This window comes from Lampetra planeri, chromosome 21, assembly GCF_965212315.1.
Source record: "Lampetra planeri chromosome 21, kcLamPlan1.2.h2, whole genome shotgun sequence".
NCBI lineage: Eukaryota > Metazoa > Chordata > Hyperoartia > Petromyzontiformes > Petromyzontidae > Lampetra > Lampetra planeri.
Window position 1 is genome coordinate 13,099,067 of NC_136127.1, and position 22,292 is coordinate 13,121,358.

General features: G+C 48.9%; 2 protein-coding genes across 11 annotated transcripts; one reads left to right on the forward strand and one right to left on the reverse strand.

Annotated features, from left to right (window-relative positions):
- Positions 1–14,039, forward strand: MCRS1 (microspherule protein 1). Of its 9 annotated transcripts, none has more exons than XM_078604086.1 (17): positions 1–122; positions 3,068–3,259; positions 3,814–4,000; positions 4,181–4,352; positions 4,572–4,691; positions 5,065–5,229; positions 5,624–6,754; positions 8,087–8,196; positions 8,589–8,697; positions 9,241–9,379; positions 10,342–10,417; positions 11,271–11,299; positions 11,770–11,862; positions 12,491–12,573; positions 13,194–13,281; positions 13,410–13,537; positions 13,655–14,039. In XM_078604086.1, exons 2-17 carry the CDS (start codon positions 3,124–3,126, stop codon positions 13,739–13,741), a joined length of 2,853 nt encoding a protein of 950 aa, XP_078460212.1. In that variant the 5' UTR covers positions 1–122; positions 3,068–3,123; the 3' UTR covers positions 13,742–14,039. The 9 variants fall into 9 exon arrangements, with proteins under 9 accessions (XP_078460212.1, XP_078460211.1, XP_078460210.1 ...); XM_078604085.1 differs by lacking the exon at positions 1–122 and adding an exon at positions 461–795 and having other exon boundaries at positions 3,065–3,259; XM_078604084.1 differs by lacking the exon at positions 1–122 and adding an exon at positions 461–795.
- Positions 13,929–22,139, reverse strand: SPATS2 (spermatogenesis associated serine rich 2). 2 transcript variants are annotated; one of them, XM_078604095.1, is made up of 12 exons: positions 21,614–22,139; positions 19,861–19,940; positions 19,581–19,689; positions 19,310–19,359; positions 18,238–18,538; positions 17,513–17,695; positions 17,244–17,379; positions 17,097–17,155; positions 16,677–16,786; positions 16,388–16,490; positions 15,840–16,018; positions 13,929–15,567 (listed from the first exon to the last, which is right to left on the reverse strand). In XM_078604095.1, exons 1-12 carry the CDS (start codon positions 21,636–21,638, stop codon positions 15,091–15,093), a joined length of 1,812 nt encoding a protein of 603 aa, XP_078460221.1. In that variant the 5' UTR covers positions 21,639–22,139; the 3' UTR covers positions 13,929–15,090. The 2 variants fall into 2 exon arrangements, with proteins under 2 accessions (XP_078460221.1, XP_078460220.1); XM_078604094.1 differs by lacking the exon at positions 21,614–22,139 and having other exon boundaries at positions 19,861–21,309.
- Between the last annotated feature and the right edge of the window lie 153 nt (positions 22,140–22,292).

Below are 22,292 nucleotides of genomic sequence, written 5' to 3' on the forward strand. Positions count from 1 at the left end.
CCCCAGCCAGGGTCGCCTCCCGCTCAGTCAGGAGGTTGCAGATGTCCAGTGGGAGGGGCGGGTCACCAAGCCGCAGCAATTACACAAATACGGACACGACGGGGGAGCAACGTCTATACAAGGTAAGCGAGTCGCTAGACGAGACATCGCGTGGCAGTGTGTGCAGGGTTTTAGTGCAAATTGCATCAGTGCTCTATGCAACGTTTATTACAGATGTTTCAACACTGTCAGTCGCTCAATAGAATTAGACGCCCAAGTTACATTGTCCATAACCTCTGCCCCAGGTATCTTGTTGACGCAGCGACACGCGGCGTTCTGGCAGTGAACATTGTCGGCAGCTTTGGTTCAAGGGGCCGTCCATAAATGACGTCACGCAATTTGGAACGATTTTTGACCCCCCCCCCCTGAAATATGACGTCACGAAAAGTCAGCCCCCCCTCAAATATGACGTCACAAAGCTCTGCCCCCCCCATAAAAATAAAACATGCTTCAAATCGCTTTAAACTCGTCATTGTAGTGCGTGTTTAATGTGGCGCTGCACTCTGATGTTGTAGGAGAAACATTAATTACGAAGTCTAATTAATGATAAGTGGATCGCGTTGTGTAGAAGCCTGAGAATCGCGCGGCTGTCAATAAAGTTTCGTTGAACGCGGCGCCTGGGCCCGGCTCGGAGGCTGAGGCCTTCGTGGGCACAATTTTATTGTCGTTTAAAAACTACCACAGCAAGTCCTGAGCTAGCAACACGAGGCGTGTGGACACGGGGCGATGTCTGTAGCTTCTGCCGTCTGATCGCGGGTAAGTGTTAGAGTTTGTTGTTGTTGTTGTTTTAGACGTTAGAGGAGCGAGCAGGCCTCGAGGCTGGGCCTGCGTGCGGTCTCGTCTCGGACACGAAACGCGTGGCGCACTTCGTGAACAATTCTCACCTTTAATGTTACACGCTTCGTGCTCCGCTGTGCCAATCAAGGCTCGGTGTTTGTGTGTGTGTTGATGAAATCGTAACGATTTCAGAATTGGAGGCAGCGTCCCAAATGTGCGCGAAGCGCTATGGCCACGGGCATTGTTGTGTAGGCCGCGCTCCCAGCCAATTGTTTAATTTATAATTTTTATTGTTTATTACAGATCATTGTTGTCGTGGCGTGTGTCGCTCTTTCAGATGTCGAGTCAAGCGAATGTTTATTTGATGGGCTACTCTCATTTGCGAAATGAGAATGTTGTGAATATCGTGAAAGGGCGCCACTCGGGATATCCCCGCCACTTGACGTCTTACGCCATTTCCCCGGTTTTATTTTAAGTGTTAAGATTTCTTCCAGCTCATTTATGTTTCCATCAGGTTCAGAATGGATACAACATTGTGGTTGTTCGTCGTTGAGGGGGGGGGCACCAATATTTCGCCCAAGCGGCCTTCAGTAGGTTGTGGATTTAGTGTCGGTGGAAGTCTCCCAACATTCGTGTCTCGCCTGAGACGTCGGCTGGAGATATTCTCTTGACTGCCACATTTGAGAGCCCCACTCCTTCTTAAAAGTCTAAATACATTAGCAGGCAATGTCTCCTTGGTGTGTCCGTCTCCACGTAAAAAATATACACAATGCTAGATTTGAAGCTTGCGTGACTGCATGGATCACTTGGGTAAAAAATAAAATAAATGAAAACAACTAAATTAAATCACGACGTTTCGGGCTACAACACAAGCGTCCTTCTTCAGGTGGGGACAACGTAGCGAGAGCACAACCGCTTAGGTATGTCTCAGAGATGGCTGTGACGAGGAATTATATAGCCACTGAGGCTTTGTGATGCAGATGGTGGAAGTAGATAAGCAAGCTAGGATTACGCAGCCTTTTGTTATGCTGCCGATGGATAAATTGGAGATGCACCAGCTAAAAAAGACCACAAAACAGCGTGTGGTAATGGTGATAGACACCACAAGTATTACACAACCCATCAATCACACGGCCTCCTGCTAATAGTTGCTCTACATGCTTTACACAGAATTGTTTCAAGACGTGGAGACTGGGAATTATTTCGACATACGGTGGCGTCTCATCGTATCAATTTGTGTCGAACTAGGTCGGACCCCATGGCGTCAAGAGGTGGTCCTTGCCTGTAAGATTGCCAGTTCACCAGCATTATTGCAAGCAAACATGCCTCCACTATATCGAAACCGGTCCAGAGTTTGCTTATCTTAAAGCAACGCTGCTGATAGTGCACACTTCTAGGACGCCTTGTAGGATACGCTTATTTAAGGCCTACCCGGTACACCTGGATTTCTAATTAACACTGACATCTGTGCCTCAAAGGGTTATGGTCATTTGTGTCGGTGAAATATGCACGTTATGAATTGTATTGTTATATGATGATTCTAAATCTGCCAGATTTCCACCCAGATGAACCTGCCTTGAATAAACCATTTGGTAATACTGCATTTCATTGGAGCATCGGCACAAGTAACATAACTCAACGTAGACATCAGTAATAAAAGGGAGAATATGTAGTAGGCAACGTTTCGAGCAATTGCCATGAATGGCATCTAAGAAGAATGTAATTGCCTGAATCGTCACCTACTTTATATTTATTATTTAAACCCAGCGAGTTTTAATTTACGTTATATTACCCAGCTTTATTGCAGTATGATCAGCCACATATATTAGCGAACAGACCACAGCAGTTTTTCAGGGTTCCAGAACTTTTAGGGCTGTGAAATGGAAATCGAGGCCAAGTATGGCTTGAATCCAAAAATCTGCAACTTTCACATTTATTCTTTTGTCGTGTAACCCCTCCCTGGTTAATTTGTGTTTCTTTTGATTTTTTAAATTTCAAACATAAATATAACAAAACAAATACTTAATTATTGGTTTCATATCACATCATTCATATAAATTTCATCTCAATTAGTGAGGAACCACAGACAAGCTTGAGGCTACTAGACGGTGCGCCAATGCTAACAATGTTCTACAGTTCTCTGGGAGGAAACAAGAGGACTCCGAGAAAATATAATACAGTATGCTTTTATAAACAAAGGTCTGAGTAATGACTGTCTCACCATCGCATTGTCGCTGTGTTTGGCCAGCAGGCGTTGTTTGTGACCAGCGGGCTGCGGGTTGGATCACTGACTACCATACAGAGGCCATGTCGGAACCAGCCACACCACCCGGCATGGAGCCAGTGGGGGGGGAGCTGCAGGCCGTCGGCAATATGACTGCCGAACAACCGGTCCCGGAGCCTCCCCCTGTCGCCGACCTCCCTGCCGGCAATCCCACCACCGGTACCAGAAACAGCAGCTTGTAGACACCAGCATGCAACTCTTGCAGAGTGCCAAAGGGCTGTGACTTGGCTCTAAATGATAAACGAGGGTCACGTTAAACAAGATCTTCTTTTGGAAGTAAAGCCAGGGATTAAGTTGAGCCAGGTCTGTCGGTGTCTGATATACAGTACCTCTCGCTGTGGCTGTGACGAGTTACGCGCCACCAATTCCGGTCTGCCAGCATCCCGGCAAATATTCAGAGAGATATTAATCCCCGAGTAAAACTGTACCATCGCATTGCTCTTGGGGGGGAAAAGTCTGGATCATGAGAGCGTAGAAATGTTGTTTTACAAACGTAATTTTATACTGTACTCTACCATTGACAACAGACCTATTAATATTTTCAATATCAACACTTAATTGTCAATTTTCTATGTAGACTTTCACGACCAATATGATTCATAATTTATTTTGGGTAAGATTGTGTCAGTATAATGCACATTTTTGTAACTATTACCCTCCAAGACCCAACAGGTCAGTGCCGTGACCCGTGCTGTCGTCTGGTTTTTCCGTAGACCACGCGATGCCTCTGTTGGAGCCGCCCCACCCTGTCTCTTCAGGCCACGTGCTTACCCCAGCTGCCGCCCCAGTTCCATCGGGTTCCAGCCACACACCCGCCAAGCTCCTGGCTCAGCCCCAGAGCTCCAAGCGCCCAGCCTCGCAGCCACTTAACCTCATTCCCAAGCGCCGCAGCTCCTCTCGGTGAGCGCCACGTACAGACGTCAAAGTGGTAGAATTTAGTTTGAACGCCAACTGAATTCTCAGCAGATCGATAAAAGATGCTGCGGACAGAATGTCCGGTGGTGTGTCCTGATGGGCGATAAGCATTAACGGACGTATGTTTCGCCGTGTTCTCATCCACGCGTGATTGTTTCGGTCCAGTTCAATAAAGCGTAAGAAGTTCGACGACGAGCTGGTGGAGAGCAGCCTGGCTAAGACGAGCCGCATGAAGGGCGCGCCCCCAACTCCGATGGCACCTGGCGGCGCGGTGGGCGTGGAGCCGGGGCGACCTCTCGTGCCAAGCGTGGAGCAGCTCGCCCCAGAGAAGAAGAAGGTGATACCCGCTGCCGCCAGCGCATTTGTGTGAAGCGACTTAATTCCAGGGGTTGTTAGGTTCCTGAGGGTCTCGACAAGATCGAACGCATTCCAGGCGCTTTGGTCAAAGGCCACTGAACACAGACTGCCCGTTAAACGAAAGCCTGCCCCGCAGTGGACGATGGTCGTGTGTGATCCCCGCTGCCGCTCAAGGCCCCCCTGCTACCTCCCCGTGCAGGTGTCCAAGTCTTCGTCCTCCAAACGTGTCAAGAAGTCGAAGCAGCTGGTGCAGGTGGCCAAGGACCTGGGCCGGTGGAAACCTTCGGACGATCTGCTACTCATCAACGGTGTGCTGCAGGTGGGGATGTCGTTCTCTCTTTCCCAGCTCGCATGCTCTCTCTCTCTAGCCCAGTGTACGGCGGCTGCACTGCTCTAAATATTCGTGATGGTGGTGTTGGTGTGGTTCGGTCGTTTACCACGTGATCCCGCTGTTATACTCGCGGCGCCTCATCTTGCCGGGGCACCTATCGGGAGGGCGGCACGTATTCTCGGGTTTCGCTGCGATCTCGATCTCGATCGGCAAACCGTGACGTGGGCTCGGAGGCTCGTGTGGGTCCGACCCGGTGAAGAATCGTCGGCGAAAAGCGGCCATAACAAAGCCGCCCCTGGGAGCAGCCTGATGCCATTACTACAGGCAAGTAATGGTTATAGGCAGTGTCTCTTCCTCCCAGGACTACGACTACGAGTCGGATGAGGAGAGCTCCTCCAGCTCAGAAGAGGATGACAGCGAAGCGCAAGAGAACTGTGGGCGGCCGCCGCGTGTGGACGGCGTCAGTGACGATAGCAATTCCTCGGCGTCCGACAGTGGCGACTCCTCCAGCTCGGACTCCGAAGAGGTGCGTTGAATTGGAGGTCGTTTGTGTCGTGGCGCGTCGACGCTGTCAAGGTTCTCGAGTTACCAACCACAACACAAATTTGAAATGTTTGCACATATGTTTCTGCATAAATTCTGCATGTTCAAAAAAGTCGTTCATTGCCTGTAGTGCTTTGTAGTGTCATACGATATGAAGCATTTGATGTTCCGTAGATAAATTGGTGCCCCCACACCATCGCCTGTGAATAGCCTAATATGCATAGATTTGTAAATGTAAAAGCATAAGTTAACTGTCAGCATGGCAATGGGCCATAACTCCTGCTTGAGTGACGGACCACTTCAACTATGCCCACATTTGAAAACTGAAACTCCGGTTTGCTCTGTGTGTGCTTCCCACCCCCCGGATGTTGCCACAGAGCCCAGAGGGGGAGTCGCACAGCCTGAAGCGGAACATGGAGGCCGCTCGTTGGAATGAGATTCTGCGCATCCTGCACGTCATGCACTTCCGGCAGGAACGTCTCATCACCAAGATAAACTCCCTGCAGAAGCAGCTGAAGAAGTTGAAGAAGAAGCGCACGCGGGGCCCCGAGCCGCTCTACCGCCCGTACCAGTGGCCCTTCGTCATCCCCAGGAAGCGGAAAAAGCACGGCTACAATGAGCGGCGAAACTACGTCGAACGCCAGTTCCCGGCGTGCCACCTCTCCGCTGTGCACTCCACCTCCGGTCGAAACGTACCGCCCAGGGCGGCTTACCCTCGCCAGCACACGCCTCTCGCCGGCGCGCCCGGTCGGGCGGCCTCCTTCGAGACGGCGGCTAACGAAGATGAGCACGCGGGAGCGGCGGTGGCGATGGGCCCGGACGAAATGGGCTTCACCCAGACCAACTCGGCGACCAGCCCGATCCGGCCCGACGTCCCGTCTTCGCACTGCCACGCGGAGGAGCCGCTGAGGCCGGCTCTCGGCGGCCTGGGCATCCGTGTGAAGTCCGAGAACCTGCAAGAGTGCCCGCACACCATCGATCAGAACGGGCAGATCGTGCAGGCGCAGGCGATGACGCACAGCCGCCCGGCGTCCGTGGGCAGCGGCGAGGTGCTCGTGATCCCCGGCCACAGCCCTCTGTCGGACGGCTACCGCGCCCGCGACGACCCGGTGCCGCACTTCGCCGACGTGTCGCCCGACTCGCAGCTGGGCCACGCCGGCGTGCAGGGCGGCGGCCACCACTCGTACAGCAGCGGCTCCCCTTCGCCCGTCTCCCCACAGTTCCTGCCCACGTCGGGGACGCCGCAGATAATGGAGATCTACAGCGGGCTGGAGCCCGCCGCGATGGCCGGCGGCGGGCAGCCCAAGTCGCCGTACCTTTCCGAGTACCAGATGTCGTTTCCCATGCGCTCGCCCAGCAAGGTGGGCTTCCGCGTGGCCAATTACAGCGGCTCGCTCGTGTACATCGGCGGCGCGGACTCGTCGCTCACGGTGTCCAAGTGCGCGCTGGAGCAGTGCCTCTCGAGCGCGCCGGACCCACGCAAGTTCCTGGGGAAGCTCGCCGACAAGGTGTTCACTCGCGAGGAGATGGCCACGTCCAACGTGAAGGGCGGACTCGCCTACACCAAGGGCGTCTACAAGCCCTACAATCAGCTAGACCCCGTGAAGGTGAACGCCATCCTGGACGAGGTGGAGAAGTGGTTCCCGGGCTGCAGGGACAGCAAGAAGATGAACTCGGATCTGCTGAGAACCCTCAACAAGAAGTGCAGCAACGTGCGGCTCGCCTCCATGCAGCAACTGATGCCGGACGGGCTGGTCTTCAGGGAAAAAGAGGAAATGGATTTTAACTAGCGAGCTGGCGCTCCCATCTCTTTCCCCCATCGTCATCTCCCAGAGAGAAATGAACGTGTGGGATGGCTCGCCGTGGACGCGACGTTTACGTTAAAATTGGGAAGAAACACTCAAGTGCCATCGGCGGTGAAGGACAGCGAAGCCAGAGCGTTCATAATGCACTTGATTAACCGGACTGCCTTTCTGCTTGGCTTGCTTTTGTGATAGTTACAGACGGTGATTGCCATCGGCTCAATTTGCTTTCAGTTGCACAGGAACCTTGAGAACTCAATCCTTAGTGGAGTCTCTGCGGTGGTTGTTTTTGAGCGTTGGTCAGCGGCGGTTGTCAGCGGCGTATTGTCGCGAAAGGCGCAGCACTGCACGAGCAGTATCAACTGAAAACAAATCCTTGGAATATATTTTGTTCTTGGTGAATTCTGACAGCGTTGTCTCCCGGACGTGCTGGGTCTGGGTCATGTCGGGGATTTTTCTCTTCTACCTTGTACACCATCGTAATGGTGCCTATATTGACCAAGTTGACTGTCTCACCTAGGGGTGCACAAAATTACGGCTGTTGCAAATGTAGCATTGTTTAACCATGGTATCGCTCTGTTTATTCCTTCTTATAAAAAATCTCAACATTGTTTTGTACTATTCCCAAATGACTTTGCTGTAATAAAGAATACAGTAAAGTCGTGCAGAAATAAGTGCTGTCTGCTTGAAGGGGTTTCACGGTAACTTGGCACCACCACATGGGCTGTCGACTGCTGCCATTCTGCCGCAGGTGATGGGCGAAATTCCGCTTGCGTATCAGAACGTTTCCTTTGCAGGCTTTGCGTTGGGAAACCGGCAGAGTTTGCAGAATTTAAGGAAAGCATTCAGGTCAACATTTTGCTCCGTTTGCTTTTTACTGGTGGCTCAATCACCCGGGCGTTGGACCGTGAGCAGGCGGTTGGGTACTGCCAGTTAACGGGCCTATCAGTTTGCGGGCAGTGCCAGCGCTCGCGTTGACCGGGCAAACAAACGTTTTGTGGCTTACGTTTGTCGGCGCGTGCTGTGCTCGTATGGCAGACAAACGACCTGGCAGCAGTGCACATGGGAGTAAAGTTCAGCTGCCGCTTCACGCAGCGCGAGGTGCAGGAGCGGTGGTATGCGCTCCTCTACGACCCGGTCGTGTCCAAGTAAGTGTACAGCGAGCCGGGCGAGTGCAGGGTCGTGTGACAGTGGCACCCAGTTGAGAATCCTTCATCATATCGCCACTCTGCCTACAATTATGGGCAGTGGAAATGACAACGGTGATTTAAATTTCTTTGGAAAAGCCCAAGTATCAACATAATCATTAAGGGTTTTCCAATATTTTTCCATTTGAATAAATGAAATGGAAAACGTCTCAAGTGGATACATATTTGTAAATTACACATGTACTGGGTAACTGAGGAGGATCGGGCGGAACAAAATACAAATGTAAAATGGGACGGGACGCACTGAAGGTCTTTTGGAAGAGTTTTTTGGCAGTACGGTGAGTAAGTGACGAGCGTGCGTGTGGTTTGCGGGGCGGTGCCGGTCGTGCCAGGCTGGCTTGCCAATCCATGCGTGAGCTGCACCCGGATGCAATCGTGGCCGTGCAGAGCAGGGCGCTGTTCAGCAAAGACGAGGAGCGCATTCTCGCCAAGGTCGCGTCGGTACGTGTGACCCACGCTCACCAATCAGTGCAGATGGCACCCCTCCAATGAGATAACAAACTTAATTTCCACGGGTAGGTCACGAGTAAGGCTATCATTTTGGCGTGGTAATTAAGAAAGTCATTTACAACTGTGGTTTGGGATCAAAGCATTAATTTTCAGAATCAGGTGGGGTACTGCCCCTGGAAAAAATTTTGCTTTTTCCTTATAACAAAATGCTTACAATATCTGCTTAAAAGTAAAACACGTCAAAGCAAGTAACGTAAAGCAAGTGCTATGTTTTTGCGACTCTTCACCGCAGCCAGCGCGCCGACTGTTTCAAAGTACAACCTGCGGCAGTTTTGAAAAGAAAGTAAAGGAAGCGCCCAATGTGATGCGTTTATACAGCCACTTCCAAGATATCGCTAAACACTTTAATCACAATCGCGATTTCCAAGATCGCCACGGTGACATCCGTGCCAAATTCGCAGCCTCGGTCATCGGCGGACCTTGCGACTCCGCGGTCCAAGCGTGTGCGGCGGTATCGTTTGTGTGGGCCTGCAGACGAGCCAGCCCTCGCTGGAGACTTTCCAGGACGTGTTTGGCAAGAACCCCCACGTTTGGCATCCGTGCCGGACGGCGAAGGCCCTGCAGATGCACTGGCAGCTCTTGAAGCAGTTCCACCTGCTGGAGGATCAAACCGGTGAGTGGTGAACGGCGGTCGCGGCACTGAGGTTTGACGCCCATCATGTCGGCTTTCTACCGATCTTCCGTATCTCCTGTGGAGAGCCCTGTCCAATTCTGTTTGGCATGTGAACGTCGACGGCGGAGCAGCAGTTTTTGTTTATTTCTGTCCGTGTCCCACCAGCCGCTTGCTTCTCTTCCCCATTTCAGTTTTTTTTGAAGTGCAATGAAAGTGGACTGGTTGTGCTTCTCTCCTCTTTTTAAATCCTTTATATTAAGTTCGCGTGCTTGCTTGCTTGCTTGCGTGCTTGCTTGCTTGCTTACGACCGTGCAAATCTTTCGGTCGTTTTTTAACCCACTTCCCGTGATCCAATCGAGCTGACATTTTCCACACAGACTCGTTGTGACAGACAATTAATGTTCGTGAAAAAAAATGCAAAAATTTTACACTTTTTAGGCAAAATTTTTTTATTTTACATTTATTCAAATAGAACTCATTCATGACTTTGGCTGAACGTCACAGTATAGGAGCCCAGAGCGTAACCCCTCCACAGGCCGTGGCGGAGTAGCGCAGTTGGTAGCGCCCTCGCTTCCCATGCCAAAGGTCGCGGGATCGATCCCCGCGTCCTCCAAAGGCGAATATATTTTAAATCCTTTATATTAAGTTCACTTGCTTGCTTAGGACCGTGCAAATCTTTCGCTCGTTTTTTAACCCACTTCCCGTGATCCAATCGAGCTGACATTTTCCACACAGACTCGTTGTGTGTGACAATTAATTTTCGTGAAATTTTTTTCCAAAATTTTACACTGTTTAGGGAAAACAAATTAAATATTTAATTACCAATTGCTTAATACTGGCAGACAATCATCTGACCCATAGATTGCAGCCATCTCAAGCCAGAGGACGAGAGGACTCTAGCCGCCACGCATATAAAGGATTTAGAGTGAAAAACTTTGTTTTTACGGGTTTACTTGTTTCAGTTCAACAGCTGCCCAAAGGAGACCAGGTCCTCAACTTCTCTGATGCTGAGGATACTATTGATGACAGTGAGCTCAGGTAGGTTTGAATCATTCTATATACACACACACATATAACCCTGAGAGGCTTACATTGGCACGAGCATTGCCTGCACTTCCACATCCCAGAACAAGCTCTAAAGCTGTGCAGGACAAACTTTTCATTGCGAGTTTCTAGGTTTTTAAATCGTGTACATTTGTAAGTCACCTCTGTTATTGTGTAAAAACTAAATGTAAGAAAGTAAAATCCTCGCTGCTAATCATAACATCTTAAATTACCATCCAGAAATTTGTGAGAAAAACTACCTTGTACACTTGTAGAGGAGTAAACTGGGGACGTGACGTCATGTGTGCGTCCAGTGCGATGACGTCACGGAACGTGACGTCATGCGCGCTGGGCGGCTCGATGACGTCATGTCTCGTAGAGTATTTAAGGGAGACCCCGTGACGAATGCGGGGTCACTGTGGGAACGCGCAAGGGTGGAAGGGTGTAGAGGGACGAAGTCGTGAGTCTGGAAGGAGGAAGCCGGTGGTAGCCATCGGAGGTGCTGCTCTCCCCCGTCGGGGGTGTTGGCATATTCCCCGATCCGACTCGAGGGAGAGAGAGCGGAGCGAGCCGGGCAGGGACCAGGACTTGGTGTAGGACCCCTAGCCCCTGGGAGTTGTCTACCCTCGTGTTACTTGTAATCTCTTTAACAAACTTACAGCGAACGCCCTTAACCTCCAAGCCGTCTCCGAGTTGTCGTCGACTAGTTCCCTAAACACTTATGTAAAATGTATTGCACTGCTGGTGTCACATCTGTTTTCAGTTGTCACCATATTTTATTGCACTCATGAAAGGTCTTTAAGCCAATTCGCGAATGATTTGACCCTGTGTCTATGCTTTCTCACAGAGACGTCAGAGATGAAACACTGGAACACGGTAAGTTGAAGTGATAAATTGCATTTAAAACGCGAATATGTGCAAAACAGAAACCTGCAGCCCAGTGCAGAAAGTGGTGTTCATTGCTTGTCCATTGCAGCTCAGCTGTGCATCGCTGTTTTGGAGAGCCTAGCACCCTGAACCCGGTAACCTGAGTGAGTTTCCTGGCCACGGCCAACATCGGTGGCGAGTGATATCTGAACCGGTTCCGAGTGCCCCCTTCACTCACTCGCACTGACCGGCGTGGTGAAGTAGGGTCAAAACAATCCCCATCACCGAGCACCTTGTGAGGCCTTCATCAATCAGTCGACCAAGTGCTGTGAATTCTTACAAACACAACAGTGTAATGTAATAGCCGAGCAGAGAGCAGTCCACGTATCGCAAGACCCGTGCGAAATGGTGACGGCTTGAGGAGGCCTTCGCCCCGTCCAGCAGTGGAGTAATCCTCGCCGACGGTCGTCTCGCCACAGAGCTGGCGGTGGCCGATCGGAGACAGAAGCGCGAGATCCGGCAGCTGGAGCAGGAGCTGCCCAAGTGGCAGGCGATGGTGGACAGCGTGACAGGTCCTGCCCCACACGGCACACGCAGGGGTTCATTCGGCGCGATCTGTCCATGTTGGGGATCTGGGAAAAATGTTGACACCTGCTACACGACATCCAGTATACTCCTCACTATAACTGTGGCTACTTGTCACTGGCCACCTCCAATTTACCAACTTCTCGTAAAATATTTTACTACCTGGCACACCGCATATTGCTACTAGTCATGTACGTCAATTTAACCAACCCACCCAGAAAATAACCGGTGAGAAATTAAGCTGTGGGGATACATGAGAACTGCAACATTAATCGGCTTTCAAAAATAATGTATGGCTTTCAGTGGACACCACAACAAAAATATAGTTAGTACCGTTAATGTTTTGGTAATTGAAGTCATGATTTAAGAATGCACACTCTAGTTTTTGCTGTATAACAAAATCGCCCACAACAGACCCGAGCTTTTAAGTTCTCTGAAGCAAAGCAGAATTCAGACTGCATAGATTTTGGGCAACCACCTTGCGCAGCAGGTTACTGCACTTCTATGCTCCCACGTGTGCACGACCTGCTGTCACCCACTAGCAGCGAACAGCGTGGTGAAGTATGGTCAAAAACTCCCAAGTGTAACTTGAAAAATGTGTCGTTTGTCCTATAGGCTTGAGCCCACCAGAGTTCGACAACCAAACTCTTGCCGTCTTGCGTGGGAGACTGGTCCGTTACCTCATGCGCTCCAGAGAAGTGAGTAATTTCAAACCGAGTCGCAGGATCCTATTTCAGGAGGGGTCCCGCACATTGTGTTTTTGTTTTAAGATCTTTTCATCAAATTATTGAGTGTGTATACAAGCGGGAGAACACCAGAGAAAACCCACGCACACAAATGGCCACATACAGATGGAAACGGACAGTGATTAGTCCATTCACTGTACTGCTTTTTGGCGAGTCGGGGTATGGCACCTCGACGCCCACTGGAAGGGAGTTAAACAACATTTGTGTGTAATCCACCAACCCTCGCCTCCAGTGTTGGAGTACAGGTGTGCGTCACCACCACCCGGCGAGCACACTCTGCTAAAGAGGCCGGGGACCTGAGTTTGATCCCTGATCATTACTCATTTGAGTGCAGAGTGATATCTGAACTGTTCCTACCAGCACACCACTTCACGAACACGGACTGACCAGCGTGACGTACGGTCAAACAACGTGATGCAGGGATGCCTTCATCCAGCAGTGGATGGACAAAGTGCCTATAAATTAAATGATTGAGATTGTTTGCCATAGATATGCTGCAATGAAGCAGCATTTGTACAATGCTGTGTAATTTAGTCTGTGCTGTTATATGTGTCCTGTGTCGTTCTGGTCAGATTACCCTGGGAAGGGCCACAAAGGACAACCAGATTGACGTCGACCTGTCTTTGGAAGGCCCATCCTGGAAAATATCCCGTAAACAAGGTGCCGTGTTTACGCTGCTGACAATGACGTGGCACAAAGCGTTTGCACAAAATAACGATTGCTTTTTAACTCGTGTTCATGTACTTTGAGATGTACATCCTTACAATGCGTGTACTTTTTTTTTTAAGGCACCATTAAACTGAAGAGCAATGGGGACTTTTTCATCGCAAACGAGGGGAGGCGACCAATTTTTATTGACGGAAGACCTGTCCTCTCCGGGGCCAAGTGGAAACTCAACAACAATTCTGTTGTAGAAGTAAGAGGCTTCATACTTATTATCTCTTACATAATTAACTCCTGTAGCCTCTCAACGCATGTTGGTAAGATGTTCTCACTCCTCTCTTTAAATATGAACCTTGTCATGTCTTTACAGATCAGCGGACTGCGTTTTGTCTTCTTGATCAATCAGGATCTCATAGCTCTGATCCGAGCAGAAACGGCAAAAATGGCTCAACAGTGAAACTGGCAGCAAGTCGAGCGTGGGATGGCCGGAAATCTATAACGAGGGCAGTCGTGCGCCGCACAATGTACACATTCTCACACGCTCTCAAGAACAGTCTTAAAATAAACATTTGCCTGTAATATTAAACAATATTAAACAAACATTGATACTGGTACCGTTGAAAACTCTGAGCAGTACATCTGAGAAGAGCATCAGAAGTTTTATTTTCTCTCGAAGAAAAACACACAAGGTGCAAACCCAAAATATCAAACTTGGCGTATTTGTTATTTGAACTTAAATAAATGTGGTCATGTTATCCCCTTGTTGTGGTGTTATATGGTTTTATTCCATTTCCTAAAGCCAGTGCCTACTCACTGCCTCTCGAGTGTTTATCGTGGAGACTTTTCAACTATTTATTTCCCAAAGAGAGCAGTCATTATTTGCTTCAAATGGCACAAACAGGCCACACTGGGTTTGGTGGAGTGCTGGTTTCGGACATATCCAGGAGTTAGTTTAATTGCAGCTCATTAAATGGAATACCTGTAAACGATGGCAATCCACAACACCAAGCTGACCTGTCGGCGGATCAAGCGACTGACTTGAAATTGCAGCTCCTGATGATGTTAAACCAATATTCGGAGGAAATTGGCAACATTAACTTCTAATGAACCAAAATTGAAAACGTGCATATTGCAGCTAATGTACAAAGGGCATATTGCAGCTAATGTACAAAGGGCATTTTGTTGAATCTTGACACAAAATTGTTGCATTTCTCATGAATGTACAACTAAGAGACGTTTACAAAAAATAAGTTACTGCATTTCCTTCTACAGTGACACACAAAACAAAAACAGTAAACTATTGAACAGTTTCACACCGCAAGGCACTTGTCAGCAAAAGTAGTGCTTTTTGATTGAATTTTCTTTTACAATTTTGGCATTACACAATAAAACATACAATAAGGTATGAGTCCTCAAGGGTAATATTTGCTATGGAAATATTAACATTTTCCTTTTTTGTGCAAGACTTGCTCTGAAGATGATCCTACAAGGTGGTGCAATGTACCGCTTTCACTGAACAAAAGTGAAATACTTTGCCAAGCCACTGAATTTGTTTTAGCAGAAAATGAAGTCAAAAGCTGGTCCTGAGATAAAAACATTGACAATAAATGTCAATTAGTTACCACCACCACAACAACGTTTTACAGTTGTGTTTTCTAGAAGCCAAATCAGGAGAATGTTCAAACACTGGCATGCCACATGTCCAGGTTGTATTTTTTTGGGAGTTGAGAGGGCTTCCCGACACGACTCGCAGCAGCCCGTGTCCATGCGAGTTTCCATGGAAGTGGCTGTGAGCGCCTCAATCCCTCAATCCTTGCACTGAAGGCGGCTGTCCAAGGCGACCACGCGGGCATGGGCGCTGTCCACGGCGGGGCATCGTCGAGTGTGCCGGTAGAGAGGCTTGCGCCGTGAGGCGCAGATATCACCGCCGCCTCCACCACCATCGGTTGTCTCTCCGAGCCTGCCGACCGGCAGCAGGCTCGATCCCTCGTTTCCTGCCGCTCCGACTGCTGCTGGGCAGGGCCTGTCGTGTGGCTCGCTGGCACTGGTGCAGGACTGGGCACTGGTGCAGGACTGGGCACGGTGGTGCTCCTTGCTGTCAGGTACCCTCCTGCCCCGCCCCCAGTGCCCATGCTGCCTGTATAATGCTCCATGCCTGAACCTTGGGTCGCCTTGTGGCCCGTTGTGGTCATGCCCTTTCCAGTCACCCCTGTATTGCTGGTTGGAGTTGTAAATGGTTTTCCCTTGAAAATGGTGCCGGTCCCTCACTTTGTCTCCAGAAGCCTAAGCAACAACAGATTCACGTGTGACATTTTAAATATATAACAGTCGACGTAGGGATTGATTTAACACTGAATTTTAAGCGGGTTGCTGGTAGAGTGGAGTAGGTATGTGACTCATAGCCGCGCCATCGCGAGAGGTATACCAGATGTGGTGTACCGGGTGCAGGAATATTATTCAGTCTAGTGACCCAAACAGGCCCAGCTGAAATTAACCGCTGCTTGTACATATAGACCAAAGTTCTAGGGTAGAATCGTTAAGTCTGATTTTATCACCTGGTATGGTGTACTTGCTCTTGTTTCTGCTGGCACGGGTTGAACAGCGGGGGGCTTAATCCTCGAGTCCTCGGAGAATTCCCCAACGTCGCTGGAGCCAAACTGAGCCGAGTGGCCGGATGCCGAGGACTCGGATCCATGGCGAGGATTCTCCCCACAACCGCTCCTCGGATGAGAAACTGTTCACCACAGCCAGGCGAGTGAGAATGCCGTTATCAAAGACACTTGTCAATACAGTCAACTCTTTATCATGCGGGGTAAAGCAAAATATATAACATCCCACGTATAAACACTCAGTCATGGAGTTGACGAAACATCCCAATGTAATACAACAAATTTTGATAAATGTTTGGAACTGGTTCTGCCTTCTCACTCGTCGGGTTTCTGTACCTCTAAACCGTTCCATCTCGAGTGTGAACAAAAACTGTGGATCAATTCAAATAATCCACTCACGGGATAATCGAGGGTTAACTATAATTTGGCAAGGATTTAAAAAAAACGATGTATAGTGTGTTTGTACATGCCGTCGTCCATTAACCGAGACTCACTTTTACCAAAGGTTTCCATTGCTTGTACGATGGTCGGCAGGTCACAGGTGAATCGTGCCGTTCTCCCCAACTCTTCGTCGTATTTCCTTTCACTCACAAAGAGCTGAAATAAAATAGAGGGTAGCGTTACACGGGCACCACACTGAACTCCTCGCCATCGCCCGATGCCGCTGTGAACGCGTGTGTGCCGAGACGACGTTCAGCGCTTTGCTGGGGAGTAGCGGCTCTGGTGGGACACGCCTGCTCTGACAGCAGGGTAATGTGCACGATCGTTGTGCCAACATCGAACCTTTATATTGGCTCGGAGCTCGCCAAGTTGCGCCTCGGACAGCCTCGCCGACAGGTCGCACTGCTTCTTCAGCTCTGACGCCATCCTTTGTCTGTTTTCTAGAAACGTCACTGTAAATCATAAACACACATACATGTGAGCGGTGGTACATTTTTGAGGAAATTTGCCTGCAGACTTGCACTACATAGATTATTTTGAATATAATAAACCCTCATTGAACAGCATCTATATTACACGTCTCAGGTAGATCTTACAAAAGGGTCTTGCAGTGTTTTATAGCATATTATTAAAGCCTTTAATAACATGACAAGCACACTGTTAGCCTCATTTGACACCGCACGTTCCCAGCCTGACTGCGAGGATGAATGTTCACGTTAAGTAAATCGTTACGTCAGGGGAGACGGTTTGGGATTCACTCACTGGCTTCTCGTTTTACTTTGTCCAGTTCTGAGAGGACTGTTACCTCCCTGTCCATGAGGCTGAAACAAATGTAAAGAGATTGGATTATCAGACATTTTTCTACATTGAACACAAAAAATGGAAGTTGCTCGGGTAAGTAAACTATACCATTGTTGTATTTCTGAGAACGTCTTTTTAATCTGCTTGACAGAGGCATCCATCTCCTCATGAACCAGCAGTTGGTATCGGGAGAGCGACACTGCACACCTCTGGAGATCTTTCACTGATTTTTCTATGCTGCTACCTGCATATACGGGCAAGTGGGAAACAAAACAAAGAGAACCAATTTGAAATACCGCCATCTGTTTGCAACTGGATATCAAGAAACAATGGAAACAAAGTGTTCAACCCAAGCCTGTGCTTGCCACACCAACCACCTTTCTTGCTGTTCCTGGAAGCAGGGCCCGGAGGCTCCTCGCAATGAGAGGGAGCGGTCTGTGGCCCCGTGTTTCGGGGGCGGCTGAATTTAGACGTCGCTGGGGGCCCGTGCTTCGCCCCGGGAAGGGGCCCCTCGTTAATGTCACCACTCTGCTGCAGGCCCACGTCCCTTCGTCCTCTCTCTACACAGCAGTTACAAATTGGGGGATTTTACTAAATCACACCCAGTTTTCTACTCAAGCAGTAAAAGTTATCTGAAAAACAAAATTACCTAGACATTTTTTAACTTCAATCTCATTTGATAAAGTTTTTAGGAAGCACTGTTGAGTCCTATTACCACCTCCATGTATCATCAAACCCTCGGCGTCTTGACCCATTGTTAGTTTTAATGTTATGTCAGTAACGATTCGTCTGTGCTCTCCAGTTGCCTGTGTGCAAAGTAGACGAGGTTTTGCTCAATCCTAGGTAGCTGGCTCAACAAGCTTAATAAATAAATGAATGGACCAAAGGTCCACACTGGTAGTGTGGTACATCACAACCACAATGGGCATGGCTGCTTATCTTTCATTTGCTCCATGCACATGACAACACTTTTTGTTGGTTCTGCTCTGGATAACCATCATAAGTACATAAAACAGCACGGAGGAAGCCCTCAGTCTTGCTCACAGTTCCCTGGCGAGCAGGACAGCGAGCAGGGACAGCGAGCAGGGACAGCGCAGCGAACCTTGCGAGGGGTCGACTTTGCCTGCGGGAGGAGACGTCGTGCGTCCCTGCTGCTGCTGCTGCGAGTCCGCGAGCTCCTCGTCGCGCCCGTCTCGTGAGGCGTTCTCCTCGGAGGCGGCGCACGACAATGCGGGCTCTGAATCCGTCGCGGTGAGCGGAGTCGCCCGCGTGCCCGGCCCTCCCGCCGTGGCCACAGGCCCCTCCGTGCCGGCCAGGCCTGTCTTGGCTACGTCCAATTGAGCGGCCTCACGCCGAGCGTCTGCTCGTTGTGCCTGACCCCTGGGCTGCTTCTTCCTCGAGTTCTGCATGCGGAATATAGCGGTAACGTCAAGTCCGTGACGGGCAAATAACGCGTGCGGAAGCAGCGCACGTACAAGCCATACATAAGTGAGACTGTTTTTATTATTAAAATATTTAACCTGGATATTCCCTTGAAATGTAACGTCTCATTTGTAAGGGTATCCAGCTCTCAATTTTCAAAGCCCAAGGGCTGGTGAATTTATTATCTGCTCCTCATTGTGAACAAGGACTCGGGTCCTTGTGGTGTCAGGTACACCGCATATATAACGCGGAGTAAAGATATTTCGTACCTTGTTCAACTTTTTTAGTTAGTCGCTGGACTACTTTAACATTCACACTTAGCAATCCCCTTGAGCCAAATGTTCAGGTTAAAGAAGTTCAGCAGATGGTGACACTGATCATCAGAAATGATTTGGGAATACATATGGACCATGACGGATGACACCACCATTCTACAAAGGTAAATAATCGTTCTTTTACCCCAAATTATTAACGTTTTTTATTATCAAAGCCCCACCACTCCTCACCGTTACCCTCATAATCGAGTATTGCCCGTTTATAGTTCTGTGATATACAAGTCCCTTTTAAGGGTGCCTTCATGTTGTTTCATCACTCATGGTTTTGGTTCATATTTCAAGCAAATTACCAGTTTATTCTCATGAAGAAGAGTGCTTGTCAAAACCTGTGCTGTTTGTGGGCTCCAGTCGTTTGCAATTTATACAAAGTAACATCTGATTGTATGTGGTACTAACACCGCAAAGTGGGTGACGCACCTTTTTTTTCCCGGAGATGTTCCACTCTTTAAAAATCTCGGCGACTTCATCTGGAAAGTAACATTATGGGGAAGGTCAGACCAGCATTGGCACTGCCATCAGTGCAATTACAATACCATTTGGATGTAGAAAAGGTTGTAATGCAACCGCATCGTAAGATGCTGTCAAGAAGCAGTGGGAATGTCGTAAGCAGATAAAAAACGTGAAGGTTTTGAGCCAATTGAACAACATCAGCTCGGTTAACTTTTTGTTCGTGAGATTTCCACGGTACCTTCCAGGAAGGCCTGGACCGCCCTGTCCACGCTGTAGTCAAAGTATTGCAGAATCAGCACCACCTCGTTCTTGCTTCTGTTTGGGACGATAGTGCGAACCGCATTCACCTGCAAAAGGTAATTCGGATCTTCACGTTCGCCACAACACTTAAGATACATTTGCATGCCGCATATTGCATCGGACCCATGAATTGTGTAAACCCATCCATGCATTTAAACTGGTTTGCGGTTGCATATATGATTGTTTTCTAGGCGGTGCTCTGCAAGAAATAGGTTCACCTTCTCTTTAATGTTTTCCTGGGTGCCAGGCTGGGCCAGAACGACGCCGGTTTTCATGTCGAACGTCATGTCAGATAAGTCTGTCACGAGAGATAATGAGTGAAGAGAAGGCTTGTGGATAGAGTGGCAGTGTTTGCTTGTGTAAATCCCTACACGTATGTTACTGTACGAGCGTCTAAAATCAATACACTTGTATGTGTTCACACACAGAGCCAAAGCCTGTCCCTTGGCCTCGACGATGTTCCCGAACCCCTCAAAGCTCGGAAGTAAAGCAGGGAGTGAGCCTGGGTAGCGCTTGAATGGGTGACCATTGTGCATTGCTGCAAGGCGACATTGTGGACAGCAGAGGGCAGTTTAGCAAAAGCCATTGTACCGTGTGTATGTTGAACTTCACTTTCACCGTACGTAGCATGCTATGCTCCCATGTCTATGCTCCCTGCCTTAACCAACCCACTGAGGTTTGGCCAGATAACCCGCAAAGCGTGGGGAGGTCTTCATCGTTCAGTGACTTGACAAAAGCGCTGTGTAGACATTTAATTTAATTTGGGAGAACCCGATGCGCTATGAAGCTCAAATTCACAGGTGCCCAGCCCAAGCTACAGGAAAGCCACCCACACAGATTCCTACTTGAAACCTGATTCCCACCACCACCCGGCTCTAAATAATTTTCTCATCAAAACACTGTACCACAGCTCATGGCATCTCTAACCAACACCACCTGGCCAGTGAATTGAAATATGTACATCAGGCCCTCAAGATGAACGGATACTCTGACCGCACTATCCGCCAAGCTGTTTCTCCCACCATACAGAAACAGCCACTTGAAACTCCGAGCAAAACTATCACGTTGCCATACATAGCAGGCGTGACCAAAAAGATCTCCAAAATTCTAAACAAACATAAGATCCAAGTCCGATTCAGTACAGTACATAAAATCCGTGATCTAATTCCATCTGTAAAAGATGTCATTCCTGACTTGCAATACCCTGGAGTCTATAAACTGAGTTGCATCTGTGGTGATTTTTACATTGGGGAAATGAAACGTCATGTCTCCGATCGTGTCCGCGAGCACAAGTCAGATCTGAAACACGGCAAAATTTAGTCTTCCGCCATTGCCGATCATTGCTACAACGCTGTGGGCTCTCATGATATTGTCTTTTCCGAGACCAAGGTGCTCTGTAAACCTTCTGGCTACCATCAAAGGTTTGTACACGAAGCCATCCAGATATACAAACACAGACATAACTTCAACCGTGATGATGGGTACAAACTGAGTAATCATTGGAAAGATGTTATTAACCATGTAAAAAAGATTTAACTACACATATTTGTACCGTCTTATTTGACAGGTACTATTCTACTTTACCGAGTGTTGACATCTCCCAGCGTTTAACAGTACTGCTTTTTTGTATTTGGATTTTCAGCTAACACCGGCCACAACCCCGAGTCGAGGTGCACCGATTGGTTCTCTTATAGCCCCGCCCACCCCCCACCGTTCCATTCATTGGCTACCACATTCAGATAAGACCCCTCCCCCCCTTCCCCTTAACTAGTATATAAGAGCTTGTCTCTTGGATTTTTCCTCACTTGATACAGTAAATGTAGCTGTGACGGTCCCACCTGATTACGGAGACTTGTGTTGCCTCCGAAACGTGGTTTATTATTTATTTATATTTTCACCTACGTGACTTTACCGAAAAGACCAAAGAGTTATGAATCCTTGCAGTCACGAAAGCCTCAAGTCCAGAATTACCTCTCGTCTGCTGTCTCCTGGCCATTGCAGATAACGGCGGCGGCGCCGTCGCCGCTCTAAATGTCAAATGATTCCCACAACCACGACTTGAAAGTCTCTCTCGTCCTTCTGCTGGTGCCACTGACTAATGAAACAAAGAGAGCAATCGTGGTGGTGGTTGTTGTAGTGGCTGTTGTGGTGGTGGTTGTTGTGGTGACTGTTGTGGTGGTTGTTGTTGTGGTGATTGTTGTGGTTGTTGTGACTGTTGTGGTGGTTGTGATTGTTGTTGTGGTTGTTGTTGTAAACAGTGCGTGGCGGCGAGGCGCGCCGCGCGCGCTGCGGCCGAGGTCGCCTCACGAGGCGACGGTGGCCGCGTGAAAAATATAAAATAACGACAAACAATAAAGTTCGTGTTTCTGTCGTGCAATGCTAAATGCAGCGATAAATATCACCTAACAAGTTAACAAGTTGCTGTTTTGATTTGACAAATAAATAACGAATAAACGCGCGCGAGGACGGGGGGAGGGGCTGCGGGGAGTAGCGAACAAATACAAACAATTTGACATCGCTAGTTGCCCTCGGGGCAGATAATGTCATAACATTATTCCTCTTCAGGCGTCAAGCAACTGCCCTCGGGGCGTATTGCGAATGCAAGACCTCTAGACCCCGGAGTGCGCTAACGGAAACAGCCCCGCCCCTC